Below are 27,632 nucleotides of genomic sequence, written 5' to 3' on the forward strand. Positions count from 1 at the left end.
AGTGTCCCTGTGAAGTCTTGTCATGGCTTACAAACTGAGGTAGGAGACAGTGACCAATTCTCAGTGTGAAAAGTTTAATACTATAGATCAGTGGTTTTCAACCTTTTTTCATTTGCAGACCCCTAAAAAATTACAACTGGAGGTGTGGACACCTTTGGAAATCCTAGACATAGTCTGCAGACCCCCAGGAGTCCACGGACCATGAACTGAAAATCACTGCTGTAGATAGTTCCCCCACAGATCTGGCCTAGTGGCTTAATCCTGGCTTTCAGTGAAGTCAGCGGAAGCTTTCGTATTGACTTCAGTGGGAGCAGATTCATGCACTAGATCTGGTGTTCACCGTATTTATTAATGGCCTTCTGGAGAGGTGAATAGTAAGGTGGCAAATTTTGCAGAGGACACAGTAATAATTAGGTTAGTCAAAACTATGGAGCATTTGTGAGGAACTCCGGAAGGATCGGAAATGAGGGAATTGTTACCGATGTCAGATGAAAGTCATCAAAGATAAGGGCAAGCTAATACACATTGCAATGAACAATTTCAATTACTTGCACACACCGATGGGCTCTAAATTAGCTATAACCTCTCAGGAAAAGATCTAGGAGTTATTGAGGACAGCTCAGCAAAGACGTCAATGCACAGTGGTGGCCAAAAATCAGAAAAGATTTTTGGCTGCATTAGAAGCGAATAGAGAACGATATGGAAAACTCTGAGGGCATTCTATAAATCAATGGTACATCTGCACTAATTACAGCTTGCAGTTTTGGTCTCCTCATCTCAGAAAAAAAGACACAGGAAAGGTGCAGAAAATGGTACTGAAAGAAACATGGGGTTGTACATGTTCTTTACCCTGGAGAGGAGATGAGTCGAGAAAATACAGAGCACTGTAAAGTAGTGGATGGTCTGGAGAAGGCCACAGGGATGCCCTTATTTGTCCTATATGTAAATTAGAGGTTAAAGGGAAGGCTTTGTTAGACAGTGTGTAATTAACCTGGGGATGTTGTTAGTGAGCCACATGGGGCTTAGTGAGAATTACCAAAGGATCAGGCACTTGGCACTTTTGAAATCCCCCTATAGACTGGCACAATTGGCTAGCCTGGTTACATGCCCCTGCAATACTGGATATAATGTCTTGCAAATGCCATAGCATTTCCTGGGAACTTCCGAGCCCATAACTGGTGTCCAACTGACAGTAACTATCCAACATAGCCAGTTTCCACAGGTCAGTTGCTGGATGGAAGAGACAGTTGGAAAAAACAAGTGTTTTGTTTCTGGTCGGATCACTCTGAATCTAAACATTTTCATTTGGGTCATTTTTACGTTGTATCCACCAGAGCTGTCATGGTGTCTCACTGGAGTTGTAGTCTGGGTCCTTGCGCATCCCAGATACATCACAGTGGCTCAGCCAGAGAGGAAATGGTGGTGCATTGTGGGAGATGTAGTGCAGTCAGGGAGCCCAGCCCATAGGGAAGAATGGGGCATGAGGCACCCAAACTACAACTCCCATGAGCCACTGTAGTGGCTCAAGTAGACACAGTTTAATATCTAAATAACCCAAAATGAAACATTCTGATTGAGGAATGTCAATGTTTTTTGTTTTGACATTTCTGAATCTGGTTTTTTTTTTTACTTTTCTTTATGTGATAAGTTTCAGTGGCCTGATTCAGGGTGAGAACAAATGTAAAATAATCAAAATGTTCTGTGAGATGGAAGTTCTGTTCTTCTGTCAGCTCTAGCAAACACTAGTCTCGGCTGCATGGGGATAGGAGCTCCCATCTTTGTGATCCAGTGTTGCAAGATTGGGGGCAGCTCCCCACAGAGAGGGAAGAAAAGTCTTTGTCCTCATTCTGAAGTTTTGTGGTCATGGTTGCCTGGCCCAGGCCTCAAGGAAAACTTGTCCCCCTCAGTCTGTGGAAAACTGTGGTCATTGTCTGGACACACAAGTGGAGTGTCGCCAAGTGGATATCACCCTGTACTTCTTGGACAGAGATGGTTATTGTGGGATTGGGGAATGACCTTTGCAACAAGGAGTCTATTAGTGCTGGTCTTGTGCACTGCAGGTCCTGTCCAAACAACCTACATTGTCTCTCTAGCCACTGCAGAGATCTTGTACCTACTTTTGAAAAGCTCCAGCACAAACCTTTCTTGCTGAGCAAGGAATAAGAACTCAACTTTTACGCAGGCCTCTCCATCTTGACAAAAGTTCTGGGAAATCTTACCAGTTCCCTTGGACTTATGGGAACTTTCCCTCTTCTCCTTTAAGGCCTTTTGCATTCCCACATGCCACTAGTTCAGAGAACTGTGGGATAGGTACTCAGAAGGCAATGCAGTTATAATGCTGCAGTACAGTGCTAGGATTGGTACAGGTGAAAACTACATTTAAAACAATATAGCTAGTGTAGAGATTGTGCATCATTGGTACTTGAAGTCCCATTGGTTCGGTCACTGATGAAAGAGATCTCTAGTGCAGACTGTGCAAGAGATGGAGGGAAATAATCTCGCACCCCAGAAGCCTGCCCTTCATAGTTTGCCAGAGATGGAAGCATTTACCTCTGGAAAAGTAGAGCTTCTAAGCAGTGGTCAGGACAGAAAAAGGGAAACCATGTTCTCCAAACCAGACTCTGCTTTCAAGCACATTCTCCGGTCAGGGAGTTACATGTCTAATGGCCACATTCACACATGCAGACCAATTGCACACAAAATCACAGTTGTAAATTTAGATGCTGGGTGAAGGTCCTTTTGAAAGTATGGGCCGACAGTTCAGGGTAAAGACTGTGGCAAGCCTCCAGGAAAGATTAAGTGATGAGGAAGAGCCAAAGTAATGGCTAGGTATGTGCTACAGCCCTAGCTGAGCCCCCGTTTGTGGTTAGACACTGGGTTGCTATATTGGACTAAACCTCTGGATCCCATTGCTTTTAAGCCTGCTGGATCTGAGAAACATCCTGATACTCTCTCTTAATCTGGCCTCTCCTGTCTAGACTCCTCCTTGGGATATGGGGCCCTGCGGCCCAACTGCCCTTGGCCAGTGCTAACCCCTCATGTCTCCCCAAGAGCATACGCATGTTCTCCACAGAGCTCTACCCTCCTGAGTTCCTGAGTTAACAGTTTAACTCTTTGGGGACTATGTGACAGCTAAAGCATAGAATGCCCAGACTTTGCAAAGGAACTTCTAAACCATACCCCCTTTTCTCATAGAGGTACATGGGAGATACCAATCTAACCAAAAATAGCACCTGTTTGCAAAATCTTCAGTCCTGCTGAGAGTCACTTGGGTTTTGAGCAGCGTCCTTCAGCGACTCAGGGATCCTCCTGCATGCTGCTCCTCCTGCTCAGTCTTCTCTTCGTTGCAGTGCTCTCCCCCTTTGTCTGTCAGGGGCTCAGCTTTTAACAGTTCCAAAGTCCCCCAGTTTTCCCCTGTGTCAATGCAGGTGGAGAGCCTCAAAATAGTCTGAGCTAGACTTAAAGGGTTTGTCATCTGTATTGTCCCCTTAAATTGGGGTGACTGGGATTATCCGTAGCCATTGTTTATCTTCCTGCAGATGTATAAAACCACCAATGATTGACTTAACTCATTGAAACCATGTAACAAACATGATGGCAATCAGATAATAGTTATACAAATAATACACCTATCTCCTCCATTCTTAAGAGTATAGCTGGGACAGAGGGGCTTGGGAGACTGGCCGACTTCAGTATACTAGAGGTGATCATAGGACTCTGAGATAGAGAATGATGAGGTCAACAAGTAGAGGAAATATGGGGGATTTTCTTATTAAAATGAATTGTTCAAACTAAATCAGTGTTGAAAAGGAAGGCTGGCCTTGAGGTTAAGGCGCTGGACTGGGACTGAAGTTCAATTCCCAGCATACGCTTTTTGTGCGGTAGTTCCTCATCTGTAAAATGGGGCTAAGAATACTTCCTTTCTCTCTCCTCTTGTCTGTCTTGTCTATTTTGATTGTAGGGACTGTCCTTTAACATTCATGCATCCAGCATCCAGCACAGTGTAGCTCCAATCTCAACTGAGGCCTTTAGATGGTATTGTAATATAAATAATACGTATTAATAATAATTAGACCAGAGACTTTTTCCCATGAGGTCCCCTTGGGAATGTTTTCCAAAGAGTGCTGTGGGAATGAGGCCATCACTGCCATACTGATTCCCACTCATTCTTTCCCTCTTGCGCCTTCCCTCAAACTCCTCTTCCGTAACCCTCCCCTCTCTCTGGATTCCACAGGATGCGTACTCTGAAATTGCCTACCTTTTTGCTGAGTTTTTCCGAGACCTTGACATAGTCCCGTCTGACATCATCGCGGGCCTGGTCCTCCTGCGTCAGCGGCAGAGGGCAAAGCGTAATGCAGTGCTGGATGAGGTGAGCGCATGGAGTACGTCCGGATTGCACTGTCCCAATGTGGGTTCTGAGACTGCATGTATCTCACTCATTTCCACCTGGCCCCTGTTTTACCTGTTGCTTTTATCTGCTTCAGTGTGTGTGAACCCTGTGGCTGTGCCCACTTTGTTTTGGTTGTATGATGGGCTGTTATCAGTCACTGGGTTGTGAATTAAATATAAAATACTTACTTCTTCTGCAACTTGATCTGAGTCTCCCAAAGTGCTTTACATGCAGGGATCTGTCCTGGTTCTGATTCTGTTCACTGTCTTCGGAAATGATTTGGACAATTGCATAGTGAGTACACCTAGGGCAAATCTACCCTACAGCACTACATCGGTGCAGATGCAGGTGCACCGCTGTAGTGCGTCTGGTGAAAATGCACTATGCTGATAGGAGAATTCGGTGAGAAGAAGCAGCTATGTTAGTGGGAAACTTGCGTCACTTGTAGGGGAATTTTTCATATCCCTGAGCTATCTAAGTTATATTGACTTACGCTGTAATGTAGACCTGCCCTAAGAAAATTTGTGGACAAAAGTAAGATGGGAGAGATTGCAAGCGCTTTGGAGGATAGGATTAGAATTCAAAATGATCTTGACAAACTGGAGATCTGAAATAAATAGGATGAAATTCAGTAAGGACAAATGCAGAGTACTGCACTTCAGAAGGAATAATCAATTGCACAAATACAAAATGGAAAACGACTGCCTAAGAAGGAGTACTGCAGAAAAGAATCTGGGGTTTATAGTGGATTACAAATTAAATGTGAGCCAACAATGTAATAATGTTGCAAAAAAAAAAGTGAATATTGTTCTGGGACGTATTAGCAGGACTATTGTAAACAGAACACAAGAAGTAATTTTTCCACTCTACTTAGCACTGATAAGGCCTCGACTGGAGTACTGGGCCCAGTTCTGGGCTACACACTTTGGGAAAGATGTGGACTAATTGAAGAAAGTCCAGAGGAGAGCAGCAAAAATGATTTAAGGTCTAGAAAACATGGTCTACAAGGAAAGATTGAAAAAATTGGATTTGTTTCATCTGGAGAGGAGAAGACTGAGCGGGAGATAATAACAGTCTTCAAGTATGTAAAAGGTTGTTATAAAAAGGAGAGTGATAAAATTGTTCTCCTTAACCACTGAGGATAGGACAAGAAGTAATGGGTGAGCTTAAATTGCATCAAGGAAGATTTAGGTTAGACTTACTAACTGTCAGGATAGTTAAGCCCTGGAACTAATTTCCTAGGGACCTTGTGGAATCTCCATCATTTTTAAGAACAGGTTAGACAAACACCTGTCGGGGATTGCCTACTCTAGATAATACGTAATGCTGCCTCAGTGCAAAGGGCTGGACTAGATGACCTATTGAGGTCTCTTCCAATCCTACATTTCTATGATTCCATTAAGGAATTAAACCTCATAACCTCTTTCTTTTTGTAGGCGGGTGATATATGCAGATTTAGTTTCCCACCCCCAGGTGGTGCATTGTAATTATTTAACCATGTACATCAAGATTAGGCCCCTATACTTTTGGGTAAAGAAGACTCCTGTATCCAGCCAAAATGACAGGGGGAATATTAGGATAGTTACTGTACCCAGGGAGTTACTGAAATTGAACTTGGCTGATTGATACCCCTGCAGAAAAGTGCCATGGCAGCAAAGTGGTCCAGTACCCCAGTTTTCAAGGCTGTCGTGCTAGTGATGAGAGAGATTCAAAATCAGGGGACTAGAGATCAGACTGGGTCGGAATTGGAACAAAAATAAGCTCAGAAAGCTGACCAGACGGTAGGGAAAATGTGAGTTGTGTTGGCATGGAACAATGGGAACTTGCCTTCCCTTGTGCACAGCCATTGTGTTTTTGTGGATGGAGGGAACTCATCCATATGTGTGTGTGATTTACAGGCAAACAATGACATCTTGGCCTTTTTGTCTGGGATGCCAGTGACTAGGAACACCAAGTACCTGGATCTGAAAAACTCGGTAAGTCACCAGCCCATGAACTCACCTGCTCTATGTAAATCCATAAAACAAACAGCAAGCTGACTATCTTCTTATAGCTCATTTCCCTTTGTCTCTTAGCTGGTGTTTGCGCTTTCATTTATTTCTTTGTCTGTCTCACACAATCAAGGAAATTAAAGATGAAAAAGACCTATTAGATGATGATAACAATAAAGCTTAGCTCTTGCCTTGGTCTTTCAAAGCTTTCTAAAGCATTATCCTCACCATGTCCCTATGAAGTAGGTGGTATTATCCCACTTGGAGGAGAAAGGGCAATTAATTGACTTTTCCAAAGCCACAAATGTGGAGTCAGTGACACAGGCAGGGTGTTAATACAGGACTTGCATATGAAAGTGCTGCCAGCATAGATCAGGGTTCTATCTCGATCAGAGCAGGCCACCTACATCAAGACGGAACATTGCATGCAGGAACCAGTAGTGTCTGCAGATTGCAGTTCTTTAATGAAGATGAAAACAGCTGAAATCTGTCCTATTTTGTGTAAATTCTGTTTTGCTTTTGGTCTCCCAGCATGTTGCCATTGCAGCCCTTAACAGGGCACACGGCCATCTTCCTGGATTGTTGAAGAAGAGCTGAGGTAGATGACACAGTTCACGTCTTTTCAGATCAAGTGATTCTGTGATTAATCTACCTGTGGTTCCATTCTGTTCCACTGGGTTCCACTTTGTCTTCAGACTGCCTCTCATTCTAGACAGGTGGAGAATTTTCTATATGTCTCCTTTCATAGACAAGGTCAGCACTGATCCACACGTGCATTGAGGCACATGGCCCTGGACTAGAAGAGTGGCTTTACAATTCCATTTCTGTGCATCTCCATGACCATCTGTGGCTATGTGAGAACAATATGTTAGAGCAGCCGTTCTCAAACTGTGGGTCAGGACCTCAAAGTTGATTGTGACACTGTTTTAATGGGGTCGCCAGGACTGGTTTAGACTTGCTGGGGCCTGGTGCTGAAGTTGAAGCCCGAGTTCCACTGCCCATGTCTGAAGCCAAAACCTGAGGGATTCGGCTTCAGCCATGGATAGTGTGGCTCAGGTTACAGGCCCCTCCGTCCAGGGAAGTGAGGCTGGGGCTTTGGCCCCCAGCCCGGGGCAGCGGGACTCGGGCAGGCTCAGGCTTCAGTCTCCCTCCTGGGGTTGTGTAGTAATTTTTATTGTCAGAAGGGGGTTGCGGTGCAATGAAGTTTGAGAACCCCTGTGCTAGAGAGATCCTGTTGCAGACAAGTAGTAATCTAGTGTCTCCTCTCCTCAATTAGGGCAGTGCCGGGCACTCTGGGTTTTGTGTGGACATGAACTGGCACCGAGATCTCCTCAGTGTAATAGAGCTAAGACTGCTGTGGGATGGCTTCCCTTGCAAAAGTCTGATAGTTTGCTGATGTGCTGCAGGAATATCTTTAGATATAATTCTAAATGTTATTAAACAGTTATGGGAGAGAGCCTCAGCTGGTGTTAATTGCTGTAGCTTAGTTGATTTACACCAATGGAGGATCTGGCCCAGGATGACCAATATGCCCTCCACAAGGCAACTGATGATATACTCTGAGGTCTGTAGCTGCTCTTGTGGTGGGGATAGGGAGGGCTGATGTAATATGCAGACACCAAGAGGAAACAAGTATGCACGTCCCTAACACATATTAGGGAGTTCTTGGTGGGGAGAGCGCTGGATAAGGGAGGCAAGGTGAGGCAAGCACCACCAAAGAGAATGTGAAGGGCACTTAATCTCTCTTGTCTCTTTCAGCAAGAGATGCTGCGGTACAAAGAAGTCTGTTATTATATGCTGTTTGCCCTGGCTGCCTATGGCTGGCCCATGTACCTGATGAGGAAGCCCACCTGTGGACTCTGTCGCCTGGCCAGATCCTGCTCGTGAGTGGCCTTGCCTGCCTCTCTATCTGCCTTCACTTTCATTTGCTCAACCCATTTTGCCTCCTCTCTCCCCTTCTTCATTTTTCCCTTCTTTTTCCTTTGCTTTATCTGTCTCCTCTTTCTTTCCATTTCTCTTGTCCTCACCTCTCCTTCTTTCCTTCTTTCTTTTCTTTCTCCTCTCAGTCTCCATTCCCACTCTTCTTTCCCCATCCCTTCCCATTCTTTCTTTTCAGTCCCTTACTCTCCACTGCTCATCTGTCTTCCCTATTAAATAATCCAGACTGTGTCTCAGTATGCCCTCTCTGACATGCTAAAGATCTTGCCAGACCTATGTGCTTCATACAGCCAGCATGGGGAATTGATTAAGATGATATTCACTGAGTCAGAATTGCCATCTCACAGCTCTGGGAAGCACGGAAATGCAAGGAGCTGACATTTGGCATCAGTGAGATTTGGCCAGGATCTGTGCTCCTTGCTGTCTGGGATTTATTTCTGACGCCAGGACTAGCATGGTCACCTCCAGGTAGCAGCACTCCAGTTGAAGTGAGGTAGCACTTTCATTGTAAACATTTTATATTTTCAGTTGCTGGAACTTTCTCATTACTCTTTTTTTTTTTTAGGGGGGGCGGGGTGTGTGTGGAGAGCTACGCTTCTCAGGCACAGTCTCAGTCCAGAAGCTGTTTTGATTTTTAGGAACATTTTTAATAAGAGTCTGTCTGCTTTTCAGTCATCTGTGCATGAGGTGTAGGGAAGACATTTTTCAAGTCCTTTTGGTGGTAAGGTTTGGTGGTTAGCCTCCAGAATGGCTTTGTTATTTATGGACATAGACCTGAATGAGGGATGGCCTCTTGGTCTATTACAAGACATTTGGAATTGCAGTAACAAAGGTATAGCATCCCTCCAGGCGTTCAAAGCTGTGGAGGGTTCAAAGATCCCACAGTCTTATTGATTCTTCCGTCATTAGTTGCACTGTTGCTCCTCCTGGTGTCCACAAGCAACATTGCACACCCTCATGATTTTACATCCTGATACTGAAAAAGAGGGTGTGTCTAGTCTAGGGAAAACTAAGCATTTTTTGGCATGGGTGCAGCTCCACCTATAGCATAGGTGGGCACAGGCATTTTTACTGCCATGGCATCTAAACCTACTCAGGTCACAGTTAGGCGGTAAAAATGCTTGTGCCTTCTTGTCTATGCTCCAGCTTCATGGCACCAATGCATAAAAAACAATGGCCAGAGACTCGCATGCAGAGTCTCTCAAACCCACATAGTATCTCCCTGTTTCCCTTTTTTGGCTCAGTCCCTCTCCTTGCCCTCCCCTCTTCCCAAAGCCCTACTTCTCCCCACCTTTTCTTTTTCCTCAGAGTATTTTTTTTTCTCTGCAGATGTTGCTGTCTCTGCCCCTCACGGCCCCGCTATGCCCCTAGTGTCACCATTGAGGAGGATAACTGCTGCGGCTGCAACGCCATCGCTATCCGTCGCCACTTCCTAGATGAAAATATGACTTCAGTGGACATTGTCTACACTTCTTGTCATGATGCGGTAAGGAGACTCTGGCACCTGCTGTACTCTGGACATGTTCCCCAGCCACTTCCCCCTGAGAGCTATGTGCTCTCTAGCATGGCTGGAAGACCCCTAAGCCATTCCCCTAGCACTGGAGATCTCCCTCTGGACTGACCACACCACGTGTATACAAGTCTTTATGTTACTGCTGACCTTGAACAGTCCAGATGGGAGATTTGTCATGCAGGTGGTCTGCTTCCCTCTAGCTGGGAGGGAAAAGAGAGGGGTGTGTGTGTGTGAGAAATCACAGCTAGTGGGGCTGAAGGTTTTAACAGAGTAATGCATTTTCCCCAGGTCTATGAAACTCCTTTCTATGTGGCTGTGGACCATGAGAAGAAGAAGGTGGTCATCAGCATCCGAGGAACCCTATCTCCAAAGGTATGTGTGCTCTGTGATGGGAATCCCCTGGCACTCACCCTCACCAGCATGCACCAGCTTATGCTTGGTCCTTGGGAATCTCCTTCAGTACAAGCAGAGAGCTCATTTCACACTCTTGCTGTCTTTCTTTTCTCTCACTCTCTGAATTGTGTTGGATTCTCTCCCTCCAGGATGCCCTGACTGACCTGACGGGGGATGCAGAGCGCCTCCCAGTTGAAGGTCATCATGGAACCTGGCTTGGACACAAGGTACTCAGAAAATCCTGCTTATTTTGGCCTTCTAAGTTTACAGTGTAATCCCAACCCCTCTCCCCCAAAATGTTGTAAGAGCCATTAATTATTTGAGAGCCTTGGATTAAAAAAGGGGCCATATCATGGCCAATGGCATTATTAAAACCCCCAAAACCTTCTAAGGTCACTATGCCATTAATCAAAGAAAAGAAAGAGACATAATTGATAAAAATACCACTTTAATAAAAGGAATCTGTTAAGGTGGAAAACAAAATCACTGACAGCAAATTCTGGAAAGCTCAGTCGAAAGAAGAATAAATTTAGCCCTGACAGAGTTTAACAGTCTCAGTGTTGCAAGGCAGATGGTCACTGACCCACACCAGAGCCTCGTCTCTATTGAGAAAACTTACATTGATGTAACAAAATTGATGCAGCATGTCTATTTTAGAAATCTGGCCTGGTGTAATTAAATTGATTTAGTTAGTGTAGACCACACCTTCGACTCCAATACAGCAAAGTGCTAAATTTAAAGCATGTGCTTAATTTTAAGTACATGAGTATCTCAGTCAAAGGACTAATCTCATGCTTAATGTTAAGCACATGCTTAAGTCCTTGGCTGGGTAGAGGTGTAAGATCCTGATCCTGGAAGCCTTGCTCATGCAGGTAGTTCTTACTCAGATGCATACTGTGTCACTGGGACTCAGTGTTTGGTTAAGGATTATATCTATGGATAGGTGTCAGAGGGGTAGCCGTGTTAGTCTGGATCTGTAAAAGCAGCAAAGAATCCTGTGGCACCTTATAGACTAACAGACGTTTTGGAGCATGATCTTTCGTGGGTGAATACCCACTTCCTCAGATGCATCTATGGATAGGCTTGCAGAATGGGGTCATATTGTTGAAACCAAGGTTGCGTTCTTGCTCTTGTAAATATGAATGCTGTGTTTTAAGCTTCCGAAGTAACAAAAATTAGTCAGCATAACAAAATAATATTCAGAAATAAATGAGGTAATGTTTTTGTCATATAATTGGAATTCAGAAATTTAAAATTATGCTGCTTGTTTCATTTACTAAATATTATGCTTATCAAAAGGAGTTAGCGCTAACATCTCATGCTATTGAACTAATGCATTTTGTTCAAAATTACGTAGTATAATAAGAATTATAAACAATTTTTATGAAATACAAAAGATAAAATTTAAATCCAAATGAAAATGACATTAATAAACTAAAAATCTAACTTACAAGTATCTTATTATATATTGTGCAAATCTAAAATCCATGTTAGAGGTAAAAATTTTCTCTTGATCTTTTTAGAATATTTGTATAAATATGTCTGATTTTATTACATATTTTATCAGAGCATTTGCTACTTTCTTTTGTATTTGTTTGGTCTTTTTATTAAAATTTTCTTTGCTGTTCTTTGATTAATGGCTTTGCAACTTCAGATATAAGTAAAAGAAGTTTAGTTTGTTTTTTATTTTATAAAATCAAATTATAATTATAAAATAGTTTTGACTATATTTTTCATATCTTAGCTATCACCTATTAATAAATAGCAAAGACAAATACAACTATATTTTAAAATACTGTTATCAGGTCTTTTGGGGGGGGGATGGGGGAGCAAAGGCGGCAATTGCCCAGGGGCCCAGGTGGTGGTGTCTGAGCCTCGGGCCATTTTTAATCACACAGATGGGCCGCAGGGCTCCTAAGCATGTGAGACCGCTCTGGGCCCTGTAAGCCGGTGTGATTGGCCAGCACAGGCAGTCCTGGAAGTAACAGATCTGTCACTTCTGCCCCAGGCCCCACCCCCTTAGGGAAGGCCCTGGCCTGGGGCTCAGAATTTCTGTTGGCGGTCCTGACTGTTATTAATATGAATGACTAGATAATTAAATGCTATTGGCTCCCAAGAAAGACTAAAAAGGATAATATTTTGTATGTCTCTTGATACATCTTTAATATATTGTATAAAAATCTAAAGTTAAAGTGAAAATAAATGAAGTGCTTCACTTATACTCACATGTATCTTGGATAAAAGTATATGGCAGTGTTGAGACTCACCATAAGTTGTTTTGTTTTCTTGTGTTGATTACTTTTTCACACACACACAAGTAACAGGAATAACCCACCTCCATTTGCTGAGCCAGTTCACTGTTCTGTTTCATGCACGGTTTATCGTGTGATCTACAATTGGAAACTCTTGACAGGTTTGTGCTGACCTTTCCACCGATTCATTACAACTACAGTAGGAAAGGAGTGGTTCAGTCACATCTGTTGTCATAGTTACATTAATTAAGAATGACCTGAGCTATTGCTGGGGCCTTGACTATATCTGTATTCAAGGTTGGCTGGTTATCATTGAAAAAGTAGTGTAAAATCACAAATCTATGGGAAAAGTAATTTCAAAAAAGTCATAGGGTATATTATATTGAGCAAAATGCCCTTAAAACTCAATCTAGTTGTAGTCATGTTGGTCCCAGGATATTAGAAAGACAAGATGGTGAGGTAATACCTTTTATTAGACCAACTTCTTTTGTGGCGCGAAAGTTTGTCTCTCTCACTGACAGAAGTTGGTCAAATAAAAGATACTACATCACCCATCGTGTCTACTTAAAATTCAGGTTATTCTTTCATGGTCCAGTGCAATGAACATATCTCGAGCCAAATTGCTAAAGAAGAAAGTAGCGAGCTAGTCTGGGTGACAGGGACCATGACTGTAACAAAAAGCCTTAAAAGTTATGGCCATGACAAATCTCATGCTCTTTTAACTATATCAGCTAGATACAACAGTTCCTAATAACAATTAATTACAGCCTGCCTTCTTCCAGTGAAGCCTACGTATGGATTTTCAGCGAGATTTACCTATGTGGAAAATGTGAAGGGGTTTTGAGCTAGAGCAGGGGCGGGAAAATTTTTTAGAACTACAGAACAGTACAAAGTATTTTCTTGTAACTCCCCAAATTCTTCCTTCTGCCCTCTACCAGTGATGTGTCAGTTTTTAAATTAGGTCCCATTTTTTATTTCTTCATACCTTACAGAGTGCTATTCAAGTTTAACAGGAAAACTAAATGCCGCTCTAACGACAATGATGAATCTATGACTATGGTTCCATAACATTAAAATGACTGTGTGCATTAGACTATCAGTATCAAGAATATATCTATAAGTCTGACTAATTCAACCCAGTAGTAGCATATCATCATGGATTCAGGTCAGGATTTTCAAAAATAGGAGCCTAATATCCATGTTAGTTATCTAAATAAGTGACCTGATTTTCAGACATTCCCATTGACGTTAAAGATGAACAGGGACTGTTCTTGAATGAGGTTGAAGTTGAAGAGCTGTCAGAAGACCTGGAACAGAGACTTGAATGATCCTGATAGCTACTTTTTGATGATGATATTAGCATCACAGATGTCTTATTTGTAGGTTCACAGATTCATAAGTGTTCTGCTCTTCCCCTTCAATACCAGTTTCATTCCGTTCAGTGACACATTTGGCCTTGAAAAATTTGAAGAAATCCAAGTTGCAACCCATTTTTGCGATGCGCATGGATCCCTTATGTCTTAATGGACAAAACTTGACAGTGTTTATTTTTTACTTTAGAGATGTTTTAGTTATTTCAGTCCGTCCGGTCCCTTGTTTCCTATCGTATTCTTCACCTTTAGGCGGATTTAGTCAGGTGATTTATTGTAAGAGGGTCCTCTGGGGGCAGAGGAATCTAGTGGTAAGTGTCTGCTGATTACGAGGGCAGTGGTAGGGGAGCCTGGGCCTGCCCACTCCACCGGGCTCCAACTCAGGGCCCTAGGAAGGTTAGCAGCATTTGGCGTCTGAGGTGGGGGCCCTCTAAGCTACCTTCCCTGGGTCACTTCCTACCACTGCTTCTAGTCTCAGATAAGAAGAAAAAAGAAGGAAACCAAAACCTGCTGGCCCCGGCTGGGCTCTGCATATGGTCTTGTCTCCTCTGGGAGGCATCTTCAGTTCCTTTTGGCAGGATCCTTCTGGATAGGTCTGCACTCCTTCCCAGCCTCTCCCTTCTGAGATGGGTTGCTCCCTTTTTAACCTGTGTCTCCATGTTCTTGAGTTGGAATGGTGGGGCTCGCTGGGCCCAGGATACTCCTTTAATCCCTTCCATCGCAGTGTGGGGTTTGTATACCCCATCGCAGTCATACGTCAGTGTTACCTGATCACTAGAGACTAATCATCTGTTGCAGTATGGATCAGCAGCCTCAATATTTACTATGGATAGAATGAGAAATAGCCATGTACTGAATTCAGCACTGTGTAGACTGAAGGCAGACAAATAAGATGAGCTGGCCAGCTTTCTATAGAACTGTGTTGTCACTCCCCAGCCACCTTCCAGAATTTCCTAGATTCTACCGAACTAAAGTCCCCCAAATAGTTTACAACTGCAAACCCACTCCGATGTCTTCAGTATCCATTCATCAGTGGCCCCATTCCTCTTCCCATCTCAGCTTCTAGACAATTTTCTCACTCTCTGTTGCTAGTAAGCATACCAAGAACCTTGATGCTCTCGTTTTTTCCTGTTAACTTGTTAGAATAGTTAATATTTTTATTGACAGATTGAAATTAGAGAGGAACATGGTTAAGGTGCTAGCACTCAGAAGATCCGGGTTCAATTTGCTGGTCTGCCAGAGACTTCTTGTGTGACTTAAATACCAAAGATAGATGGCCTACTGTTCCAAGTGTCAGAAAACTTTCAAAGATATGTTGGGTTCATACTTCAGAATGACAGCGGGCCCTAGTCCTGACTGGAGCTTCTGGGTGCTACCCAGTGGAGTAGCCAGGTGGAGGGAACAGGGGGAGCAATAAAAAAATAAAGAGGCCACCCAATGCTGCGCTTTTACTCACCTGGCGTGCTCCGGGCCTTTGGCGGCGGCCTCTTCACTTGCTCTGGGTGTCTTTGGTGGCACTGAAGGACCCGCCGCCGAAATGCTGCCGAAGACTCGGAGTGCTGCTGGGTGAGTAAAAGCGCCACAGCAGGTGGTGCCTTTTCTTTTTTCCTTTTTTTGATCGCTCCCCCTGTTCCCTCTGGGTGGGAAGAAAAAAAAAAAAAGGCTCCAAGAAATTGACAAGGCTCCACTTATGCTCAGTGTGGAGCGGCCACTGCCCCGCTCCCCCCCAGCCACGCTACTGGTGCTACCATAATATAAATATTTACTACTTCTGCTACTGTATAGCAGTCCACAACCCTGCTAACTAGACACATACCTGCTGATACCCCAGTTAATTCCTCTCCAAATGAAATGAAAGGATGAGTCAGTACTTTCCCCCATCACCGCTTGGGTGCAGTCCAGAGCCTTAGCTGGAAAGCTCACTAACTCCTTTTGGTAATTTGCTGGCCTCTGTGTGTTGAGACTGTGCTGATATGCTAATGATCACATTTTGGTCTATGCTCCTTGGTGTCTGCCCTCAGGGAATGGTGTTGTCTGCTGAGTACATCAAGAAGAAATTGGAGCAGGAAATGGTGCTTTCTCAAGCCTTTGGACGTGACTTGGTGAGTCCTGGCTTTCTTGTGCCCCATGCAGAGTGTTTAGGAGATAGGATTCTCCTGTGCCACTAGTATTGTCCCTCCATCCACACTTCCCTGAAACAGCTGTAGTAGAATTGGTCCCAGGCACTCAAAGCTTTCTTCTGATTCCTGTTGATCCTAGCCATCAGAGTGCCAACTTGTTACCTGTTACTCCAGTGTCCTTGTTTCCTCCATGCTCCCTGTTTTGACGGGTTCTCCACACCAGTCCTGCGTAGCTCCAGAACTAATTCTTGAGGCAAGGCTAAAAACAGGAAGTCATCCTATAGTGACACTGAGCAGAGAAACATATCAATAAGACTAAAATCTCTTGCCCATGGAATCCATTAGTTTAGAGAGAGGCTGCTGGGAAGCAATGCCCAATAGCATTCATCTGGACAGCTCAGATATATACTTTTTGCATGAGCTGATCTTCCTGTACCATGAAGAAGACCATACCACAACTCCAGAATGCTGTCCTCCAAAGTGAGTGTAAATTATACCACACTAACAGAATGGTTAACTTTTAGCTAAGGGAGGGTTTCTCTGGACTGTCAGATTCCCTGCTATGAGAATATTGCCATGTTCTCATGTCCAAAGAAGGCCTTGATCTGAAGACGGACTATTGGGATTTAGCAAGCAATCTAGAAACCAAAAAGGAAAGGAAGAAGGAAAAGAGGGATCAAGGAAGGATGGCAGACTGCAGGACTTGATAGCCAAATACCCCAATGAGATGTCCACCTTGTAATGTGTGGTAAATGGATGGAGGGATGCGCAGGTCACTACTCTGGTGATTTCTTAATATGATGCTCTATTTCTTTCACCCCAGAAAGTGGAAATTGGCCTTCTTAAGTGAGCTCTTACTCTTGAGAGGGAAATTTTCCTACTGTTCCATAGACCTCAATAATTGCTGGCCGGACTTGAAAGAATATAGTGGTGTTAGGAGCTCTGATACCTCAATTCTCTCCTGCACATTGTACAAACAAATCTTGTTTTTTTTCCTGTCTAAATAATACTTGATCATCCATCTCACCTCAAGGCAATTTAATTTGACTTCCTTTTGGTAAGATTGTTTTAAATATGATAGGTCCAATCTTCAGCAGATGTAATTTGGTGTCGCTCGGTAGGATCTGGCCCTGGGGAAGATAAGGAGATGTCTCCATTAACATGCTCTGGGGAAGCAACTTTGTGAAATAGTCAAGTGCTGTCTGAAGGACAACTTTACCAGAAAGAAGCTAAAGAAATGGTTCTTTGATGGACAAAGCATTTGTTTCACTTACCCTCCTAGTAGATGCGTTGGCCATTTAAGAATGCTACTTTAAACTGATAAAAAAGCCAGCAGTATTGTAGATATTGCTTCTAATAGTTCCATTTTGTGTCCTAGTACCAGATTTGATTTTTCCATCTTAATTGGAGAAAAGTTTGAACCCTGAATTGATAAACGTGGAGTTCTGAGAATGTGATGGTAGATCTTCCTTATAGCCTAGGGGTCCCTAGTGTTGCTGTTGGTCATGCAGAGAACTGAGATTCAGAGCTTTGATAAAGCCAACATAGCTTTTTATTAGTAAGCTTTATGATTCAGACCATGCCTAGAGCTTCCAACTTCTGAATTTATACCAAATGCAATAGTAAAGCTCAGAAGGGGATTTTTTTTTATTACAAGAGTAAGTCTGCCAGCTATTGAGAATATCTAAACTCCAGAAGATGCAGCCATCCAAGTTCCAAGCACTAGTTTGAATTTCTCAGTTTTTGGCATCTGATTGGACCTTTAGTGGGAGATAGAATTCGAGGGAACAAACCAACATTTCTAGGAGCCAGGAAGACTAAGGACTGTGGGGCCAGATCTTGGTGTCTTCAGGAGTACTCTGGCTACGTGAGCAAGGAGTGGGAAAGGAAAAAAACGCCCACATTAGGGGACCAGACTGCTGAACTGAGAATGCATCGATTTTTCCATTCCTTCCTCTCCCAGTGACTGCAACAAGAAAAGTCCAACAAGGCAAACAAATTGATCTGTGGAATTCTTCATTCCTGAAGATGAACGGATGGAGGTTGTCTATTCATTTCCCATTCTCCATGAGCACAGTCTGTTGACTCAGCTGTTTGGCCTGAATGTTGTGTTTGCTTTGTACTTAGGTGGCCAAAACCAGCAGCTTCCACCAGTGTAAAATGCGTAGAGTCTCTATTCTTGGAGGAGAGATTGAAATTCCTCCTGGCTATTTAAGTAAGCTACTATTGCATAATTGTCACTCCGAACCTAGATGAGGTCAAGAGGGGAACTAGACATTCCATGGCCTTCCTGATCACCCTCAATTCCAGCAAATTTATATTCATCCTCCTTTCCAGAGTAGACCATTTTCCTTGGCAAGTGTGCAGCCCATTGGGAGCACCCCAGTGTGTTAGATATGCATCTGTGGTTATTCTCGTCGCACATATCTCTAAGTTTTCCCTCTGAAAAGGTTTCTGGAACTAGTCCCCTTGTCCTGAAAATTATTCAAGTTGCCTCCATGAATGGTAGTGGATGTGGTTACCCGCATTATGTCTCCAGGCTCATGGGTTCCCTGGTATTAGGAGACAGATTCACAGGTAGTAACAAAAGTATCCTGCTCCCATCCGTCAGATGAGGCATAGTTGAGCCCCCACTAAATTATTGATGTGACTCCTAGGACTGAGGGAATTCCACTTTCACTTCAGAAGAAGGGTCCTTCCGGGGCAGGGATGGGATTTGCTTGGTGGAACTGTCATTCTGTATCCTAGACTGAGGCGGCATGGAATCTGAATTCCACGACCACTCCAGAAAGTGTCGTCCTACCAGGCCATAATTAATTTCCATTAGTGGAAGGAGGGACGGTCTGGAGCACTAGTGCATGGGAGAGTCAGCTTTTGCTGAGCTGAGGGAGCATTGTAGAAAGGTTCCCAAATTCTTCCAGTATCTCAGCTGGTCTTTGTTTTGCAGGGCAGAGGAACAAAACACTATGGGCTGATTGTGGTGGGCCATTCCCTAGGGGCAGGCACAGCTGCCATTCTGTCCTTCCTGTTGCGTCCGCAGTACCCATCGCTGAAGTGCTATGCCTATTCTCCCCCAGGGGGGCTGCTGAGGTATGTATTGGAAGATGAGACCTGACTGGGGGGTTGCAGCTGATCATTAGTGTGTGTTATTTGTACTATGATAGCACCCCAAGGCCTCATTGTACTTGGTCTTGTACTGAAAAATAGCAAGAGACAATCGCTGCCCTAAAGAACTTACAGCCATAGGGGGTGATTTACTATAGAAACTGATGTTGCTGTTGGTTGTGTCCAACCGGCCTGGTTCTGTCTGTCTTGGTTTTGATGCCAGGTGGACAGCTGCCCCAGACACCCACTAAATCTGTGAAGTCACATGGCACAAGTGTTTCCCTTCCCACATCCTTCATTGCATATTATGTGATTCAAGGCACTGTGCTCCTCTGTCCATTGCAGATAGATATACAGCAGGTGACTCATAGTAGTTTAAAAAAAAAAATCACCCATCTTGACCGACGTAGAGAGGGGTGGGGTCCCTTGAGCAGTCACAACTGTCATTGCAGGGGATATTTACAGCAGCTGCAGAGAGTCATCCATGATGATAGTCCTGTGTCTCTGTGGCACCCGGGGAGGTTTCCCATTATGGTAATCACTCTGGGCATTATCCTTCAAGACAGTTACCATGATAGGAGTCTCCACAGTATCTGTTGGACAGAATGTCCTCTGCAGTGACTGTCCAAGGGATTACTCCTCAGGATAGTCACTGAGGGAACTCTGTAGCTTATCTATTCAGATTTCCCCTGGCAGAAATCCATTAGGCTGTTGTAGACACAACCATGACTAGAGTGTGCTGTTAAACCTCAGACTATCCCATAGTTCTAGGGGATGCCTCCACTTACCATGTTTCTAATCTTCATTGCACTCTAACATGGTTTGCTGTGACGTCTGTAGACTCTGTCATTTGACTTCTGTCAGTAGTGTTGACCTCTAGCTACTGAGGCCATGATTTGGAGAGAGGCTAATGAAGATGTAAATCTGCATAATGAACAGCGATCTGGGAGCCTTGGCTCACTTACCTTGGGCCAGCGGGGATGGGGTGGTGCAGAAAGTGATGTTCTTAATCCCATAAGCACCATGTAGTGTCAGTCTCAGTGGTCATGGGATGTTCTGTCCTTCCTATCTCTCTCAAGTGTCTTGGCCATCCGAAGACTATGGGAGATTCAATTTGAGGCATAATATTTGAGTACTTCCTTTCCCAAGTGTATGCAAGGGCTAATAGCGCCTGGGGCACAGGAAGTGGATTTCAAGCCTAGCACCTGTGGAGCAAGGTAGAAACCCCAGATGCTGTGAGGAACAGAAATTGTGGCCTGCACAACACCACAATCCCCCAAATCCAGCCTCTTGGAAATCAGACCCTTCAGAGGCCAAGAGCAATTTGGCCATGGAGTGCCAGTCTCTGCCAGTGAAATCCTTCTTGTTCTTTTTGAATCCTATTTCTCTTCCAGTGAGGATGCCATGGAGTACTCAAAAGAGTTTGTGACTGCTGTCGTGCTTGGCAAAGATCTAGTCCCCAGGCAAGTTGAAAAAGCTCTGAATTCCTCACTTCAGTATCCACTTGTTTTATACCAAAGGCACCTGTTTCCAGTCTGAACCTCCCTCCCCCCAGATCATATCTATCTCCAATTTCCTCATTTACCTGTCCTCATGTGCTTCTTACTTGTCCCTCTTTTCCTAGTTACCTGTATTGCTGTATCTTTTACCTGGACACCTTTATTGGTGTATCACACACCTGTGTTTTGGCATATCCCTCCCCTCTCTCAGTTGCCTGTATGAGTAAAAAGGTGAATATCCTGACTTCACAATTATGTTCATTGTTACATCTGATATATCTGTGCCATCTACATGGTATCTGTATTGTGTCATCCTGCACCTGTGTACTGTCTCCCTGGTTCCATGTGCTCTGTCATCTCAGAGCAATGTACCCTCTCCCTGGTTACCTAGAGTTGTACATCTCGCACCTTTTTATCATCACATTGGAGATATGTGGCCTAATGGCTGAGGCTTTGGACCAGTTGACGTGGGTTCTATTCCCAGCTCTACCATCAATTCATGGTGTGTCTCCCCACATCTTTGAAATTCGGATAATGATAGACCCACTTCTGTAAAGTGCTTTAAGATCTCTGGAGGAAAAGTGCCCTGCAGTACTGAGTATTATTATTATTGGCAATCTATATGATGACATCTCTCATTTGTCCATTGTCTCCCTGATGATCTATATGGTTGTGTCTTATACTGCTGTACCATATCCTTGGCTTACCTGTTTTGTAGTCTCTCATATCTCTGAACCATTTTCCTGGTTCCTTGTGTTGTGACATCACACCAGGTACTGTCTACCTGCCTCATGCCATCTCACACCTCAGTATCCATCTCCTTGGTTATCTGTATTGTCACATCTGATACCCATATACTATCTTATCAATTTATCTGTGGCTTCTTACACATCGTTACCTATATTGTGTAATCTCACATCTCTGTGATGTTTCTTGGGTCATCTGTATCGTGGCATCTCCCAAATCTTTGTACCATCTCTTGTATTGTGGTATCTCACTCTTCTGTCAGTCCCACCTCTCCTTGGTACCTCTGTTGTGGTGCTTACTTCTTGGGAGTCACCTGTGCAGTTGTAGCTAACACCCTTTCTCTCTTTCTCTCTCTTCCAGGATTGGTCTTTCACAGCTAGAGGGATTTCGCCGGCAGCTCCTTGATGTTCTCCAGAGAAGTAACAAACCAAAGGTAAGAAGATTCAAATCCACCTGGAATGAAAAGCCTTGACATTTATTTGCATGGAAACACCAGACCGAACAAATAGGTGTTGTCCTGAGCTGAATCTGTTTAGGATCTCACACTCCAGTTCTAGCTCTTCCTGGCCTTTAGCGAGCAATAGCCAGTAATGGACTAAGTAATGGAGTGGGTGTGGAGTTTTATACCCATGGCTCCATGGTGTCTATTTCGTTGTGTAGTTTTGGGTTAAGTAGATTATGTTAACCCTTTGGAGATGGAGGATTTATATGTATACTATGTCGTAAAGATTCATTTCCAGCAGACTGGGAAATGCCAGCATTCTAAGGCAGTGGTGTCCAGCCTTATTACCACTGTGACAAAGTTCCTCCTCTACCTTGGTGGGTCCTGCACTTATTGGCAGATTTGCTCACCTTAGTGATCTTCCCCTCTGGTGGAACTCACAGTCTGGGTCAACTCCTCCTGTATCTGATCAGGAGTTGGGCGGTTTGGGGGGAACCCAGGCCCACCCTCTGCTCCGGGTTCCAGCCCAGGGCCCTGTGGATTGCAGCTGCTTATAGTGCCTCCTGTAACAGCTGTATGACAGCTACAACTCCCTGGGCTCCTTCCCCATGGCGTCCTCCAAACACCTTCTTTATTCTCACCACAGGACCTTCCTCCTTGTGTCTGACCAGAGTCCTGTGGCACCTTATAGACTAACAGACGTTTTGGAGCATGAGCTTTCGTGGGTGAATACCCACTTCGTCAGATGCATGCAGTGGAAATCTCCAGGGGCAGGTATATATATGCAGGCAAGCTAGAGATAATGAGATAGTTCAATCAGGGAGGATGAGGCCCTGTTCTAGCAGTTGAGGTGTGAAAACCAAGGGAGGAGAAACTGGTTCTGTAATTGGCAAGCCATTCACAGTCTTTGTTTAATCCTGAGCTGATGGTGCCAAATTTGCAGATGAACTGAAGCTCAGCAGTTTCTCTTTGAAGTCTGGTCCTGAAGTTTTTTTGCTGCAGGATGGCCACCTTAAGGTCTGCTATAGTGTGGCCAGGGAGGTTGAAGTGTTCTCCTACAGGTTTTTGTATATTGCCATTCCTAATATCTGATTTGTGTCCGTTTATCCTTTTCCGTAGCGACTGTCCAGTTTGGCCGATGTACATAGCTGAGGGGCATTGCTGGCATATGATGGCGTATATTACATCAGTGGACGTGCAGGTGAATGAACCGGTGATTGTGTGGCTGATCTGGTTAGGTCCTGTGATGGTGTCGCTGGTGTAGATATGTGGACATATTCTCACCAGTAACTGCACACCGCACCATAGTAACTCTAGCTCAGGAACCAATCCATGCAACAAACCTCGATGCCAACTCTGCCCACATATCTACACCAGCGACACCATCACAGGACCTAACCAGATCAGCCACACAATCACCGGTTCATTCACCTGCACGTCCACTGATGTAATATACGCCATCATATGCCAGCAATGCCCCTCAGCTATGTACATCGGCCAAACTGGACAGTCGCTACGGAAAAGGATAAACGGACACAAATCAGATATTAGGAATGGCAATATACAAAAACCTGTAGGAGAACACTTCAACCTCCCTGGCCACACTATAGCAGACCTTAAGGTGGCCATCCTGCAGCAAAAAAACTTCAGGACCAGACTTCAAAGAGAAACTGCTGAGCTTCAGTTCATCTGCAAATTTGACACCATCAGCTCAGGATTAAACAAAGACTGCGAATGGCTTGCCAACTACAGAACCAGTTTATCCTCCCTTGGTTTTCACACCTCAACTGCTAGAACAGGGCCTCATCCTCCCTGATTGAACTACCTCATTATCTCTAGCTTGCCTGCATATATATACCTGCCCCTGAAGATTTCCACTACATGCATCTGACGAAGTGGGTATTCACCCACGAAAGCTCATGCTCCAAAACGTCTGTTAGTCTATAAGGTGCCACAAGACTCTTTGCTGCTTTTACAGATCCAGACTAACACGGCTACCCCTCTGATACCTGGTGTGTCTGACAACGCTTGTACTCCTTAGTCCTCCAGCAGCACACCCTCTCACTCTCAGCTCCTTGTGCCTCTTGCTCCCAGCTCCTCACATGCCCCCCACAAACTGAAGTGAGCTCCTTTTTAAACCCAGGTGCCCTGATTAGCCTGCCTTGATTGGCTGCAGGTGTTCTAATCAGCCTGTCTGCCTTAATTGGTTCTAGCAGGTTCCTGATTACTCCAGTGCAGCCCCTGCTCTGGTCACTCAGGGAACAGAAAACTACTCATCCAGTGACCAGTATATTTGCCCTCTACCAGACTCCTGTACCCCACTAACCTGGGTCTGTCACACCACATAAACCTAAGCACAACCTTGTGTGGGCCAAACAGATTCAACCTGTTTTAATAAGATTTAAATTCACCCATATTGATTTATATTTTAAGTTCAGCTTTTTTCATATGTATTTAGATAGCATGTTTCTAGGTACAGTATTGTCTATTTACACATTTGTGTAAAAGAAAATGATGTGAACAAATGCTAATGAATTGACCGTTAGTATATTATGTTGAAACAGGCTGTGGGCCTTAGGAAATGCTCCAGTGGGCCATAGGTTGGGCACCCCGATCTAAGGGATAACAAGAGCCTTATTAACACTAGTAGCTGTTTTAATATCAAGGATTTTAAAGCTGACCTATAAATGGGGAAAAAGGACTCCTTGTCTTTTTGTGTGGTTGTTTAGTGTGACATGCTTGAAAGGTTTTTTCTGTTTGTTTGGGTTGTTTGTTCTCTGCTTGTTTTTCACATTAGAAATTCAGCTGTTGTCTATGCTGCTTGTCTTTCAGTGTTCTGTGGGTATATAAAACTGTTGAGATTATGATTTCACAAGGACCAGGGAAGCGAAACTGAGAGGGGAGGTGGTTTTCATGCAGATTCTTTAGAACTTTTTCTTCTTTCTTTTGTTGCTAATGTCTACTTAACTCAAATGCCTAATAAATAGGTATGATAAAATATCTCTTTGTAAAAGATTCACCATACCTGGCCCTCCAATGTAGGCTGATAACACTTTCACGCCATGTCTCTGGCTCCTCTTAGGAAACCTTCAGCAAAGGAGACCTTTTAACTTTCCTTTGTTTTCTGATTAAGCAAATAAGGGCGCACGCCTGATTTTGTTGTTTTGGGACACTTTGTATCCTGTTTAACCAAACCCAGCAACAGTCTAATGTGAAGTGACCCTAGGAATATGACACTGTGCTCCCCCTTCTCCCCTGGCTTTTTATCCTATTCTTTTTTCTCATCTCCACACTGTCCCTTTCTGTATTTTGACATCACGATCCGTTGCATCACCTCATTCTCCTCCTTTCTCTCTTCTTGGACAGTGGCGAATCATCGTGGGTGCCACAAAGTGTATACCCAAGTCAGAGCTCCCAGAAGAGACTGAAGGGAATTCAGTGACCAGTAGCCGTCTCTGGACTTACCCCAGTGACCTAACTATTGCCCTGTCTGCCAGTACGCCACTCTATCCACCTGGCCGCATCATCCATGTGGTGCATAATCACCCTGCCGAGCAGTGCTGGTAAGTACAGCTGGAGCTGCAGCCATGCTGCAAGCCAGTGCCTGGGGCGGGGAGGCACACTTCAGTTTTGGAAAGGGACCCAAGCTTGCTTTATCTATAAGTGGGAGTTATTTAGCACCATCCTGTGATGGTTGTGTCTGTCCTGGAGAGGAGATAGAAGGAGCGGAGATCTTGCATCAGGATTGGGAGAAGTGGCAGTAGTATATGTAACTCAACATCTCTTCTCTTTTACTGCTCCCCTCCCATCCTCTTGTTCTCTGTCTCTGGCCCCCACTGTCTCCTCACATTCTCCCTCCTTCTCCCTCTCTGACTCACATGCTCTCCCATGTCTCCATCTCTCCCTTTCTTTTGATCCCTGACTTTATTCCAGTTGCTGTGAACAGGAGGATCCCACTTACTTTGCAATTTGGGGCGACAATAAAGCATTTAATGAAGTCATCATCTCCCCTGCAATGCTGCATGAACACCTCCCTTATGTGGTCATGGAGGGGCTCAACAAGGTAATGCTGAGTGTCTGAGTCTCTGATATCGGGAGGGATAGGGGGAGACTCAGCACAGCAATATAGCTTCTGAGTCTCAAACCCAGGGAGTGGCAGGAGATGGGGAGGTTGAACGAGGGCGTAAGCTGGTAGAGTCCCCACTCAGCTGCTCCAAACCAACGCTATGCCCTTGTTGAAGAGTCAAAAAGTCATGTGCTGGCACCAGGTTTTATTAACTCTTATACAGAGTAGTGTATTCCAGTAACACTGAGAGGCTCCAACCAAGATTGGTGCCCACTGTACTAGGCATTCTGCATACACATAGTAAGAGCTAGGCCCTGCTCTAGAGAACTTACAGTCTAAATGGACAAGGTGGTCAAAGAGTGGGAAGGGAAACTGAAGCACAAAGTGGGCAAGTCTGGCCCAGGGTCACACAGCTCATTCATTGCAGAGCTGGAAATAGGACTTGGGTCTTCTGAGTCCCCGTTAAGTGCCTATCCACTTGACTGTGCTGCATTTCCAAAACAGCACAGTGTGAACCCCAGCCTCAGCTGTCTCCTTAGTCTTGTCTGCTCCTTGGTTCCTTCCTTCAGAACCTGCCTATCCCACACCCTTCCTCTCTCTGCCAAAGGACTGCTCATGTATTCAAAGTTAATCTAATAAGCCACAACTTCCTCAGTGGGGCAGCAGTGACGCGTGTAGAGGTCCCTGAGTTGTCCAGCACCTCCCAACATGCTAGAGCCTTTGTAGAATCTTTCTGTTGTGCTACAGAGGCAATATTAGGCATCTACATGTCACACAGTAGGACATGTCTTAAGTCATTGGGCCTGATTTTACAACCCTCGATGGGACTGCTTATCTGAGTGCCTTCCACCACACATGGGTAAGGGCTGCAGAATGATACAAATACAGTTCCTAGTCATGAGGCAGTGGCACATAGCTTTACCCAGGTTTCCTAGGCCCTGCTAATCATGGGGCTACCACAGGCAGGGTCCCTAGTTGCTTTCCCCCTGCTGGGTTCCAGCAGTACATACTGACAGTGTGGCTTTAGTGTCAATATTTGTATAATATCAGCATGTGTGATCCTAGGTATGATCCTTGCCTTTGAGATCCCTCTAGGCTTGCAAAGCCTGATGATAAGAAGCAAATCGGGGATAAGTTGGCTTGTCTGGGGGATGTTCAACGGTCAGAACAGAAACGGTCACTGAGCAAAGCTGATCTTATTTTGACTAGGTCTTGGAGAATTACAACAAGGGCAAAACTGCCTTGCTTTCTGCAGCCAAAGTGATGGTGAGTCCAACAGAAGTGGATCTCAACCCGGAATTGATCTTCCAGAATCAGCCCCTGCCCAGCGGACCCTCATTACAGATCGGGATTGGAGCCATAACAGTGGACAGAAGGAACAGCAGCGTCAAGTAAGGATATGCCTTTAATTTCCTTGAAAACTTTACCCAAGGCCTGTGGAGGGGTTGTTGCCTCCCACAGGATCCCTGGTCACTGCCAAGCTGTCCTGCAGTGGCTCAAGAGCATGAGACCAACCCCCTTATGGACTGTTAAGGAGCAGGGCACAAACCCCAAATTGGTTGTGAGTTCTGTACTTAGATTTCACCAAGCTATTATCAAGTGTGAACTCCTCAAGCACTACATCAGCCTTAACATGGAGTCACAGACAGTCCCCTTGTGAACTCTGATCTATCTTGGCACCAAGGTCAGGTTACCTTTGATAGATGGTTCCTCCAACCAAAGATCATAGTAATATTCAGGTTATTCCCAATCCCAAAGGACCAGTCACTTACCCCAAGTCAATTGCATCTTAGATCTCACACCAAA

The 27,632-nt window shown here is 44.5% G+C and overlaps 1 protein-coding gene across 2 annotated transcripts in view; it reads left to right on the top strand.

The window, feature by feature from the left end:
* The window catches only part of DAGLA (diacylglycerol lipase alpha), a 90,831-nt gene that overhangs the window by 54,525 nt on the left and 8,674 nt on the right, over window positions 1-27,632 (top strand). For both annotated transcript variants that reach the window (XM_050956097.1, XM_050956098.1), the window contains exons 7-19: window positions 4,235-4,369; window positions 6,289-6,366; window positions 8,140-8,264; window positions 9,649-9,805; window positions 10,121-10,204; window positions 10,375-10,452; window positions 15,869-15,949; window positions 18,915-19,057; window positions 20,467-20,535; window positions 21,679-21,751; window positions 25,127-25,323; window positions 25,694-25,823; window positions 27,036-27,217. In XM_050956097.1, the coding sequence (XP_050812054.1) occupies window positions 4,235-4,369; window positions 6,289-6,366; window positions 8,140-8,264; window positions 9,649-9,805; window positions 10,121-10,204; window positions 10,375-10,452; window positions 15,869-15,949; window positions 18,915-19,057; window positions 20,467-20,535; window positions 21,679-21,751; window positions 25,127-25,323; window positions 25,694-25,823; window positions 27,036-27,217 (1,532 nt within the window). The remainder of the gene's footprint in view (window positions 1-4,234; window positions 4,370-6,288; window positions 6,367-8,139; window positions 8,265-9,648; window positions 9,806-10,120; window positions 10,205-10,374; window positions 10,453-15,868; window positions 15,950-18,914; window positions 19,058-20,466; window positions 20,536-21,678; window positions 21,752-25,126; window positions 25,324-25,693; window positions 25,824-27,035; window positions 27,218-27,632) is intronic.

The sequence above is a fragment of the Gopherus flavomarginatus genome, chromosome 5, assembly GCF_025201925.1.
Source record: "Gopherus flavomarginatus isolate rGopFla2 chromosome 5, rGopFla2.mat.asm, whole genome shotgun sequence".
Lineage (NCBI taxonomy): Eukaryota > Metazoa > Chordata > Testudines > Testudinidae > Gopherus > Gopherus flavomarginatus.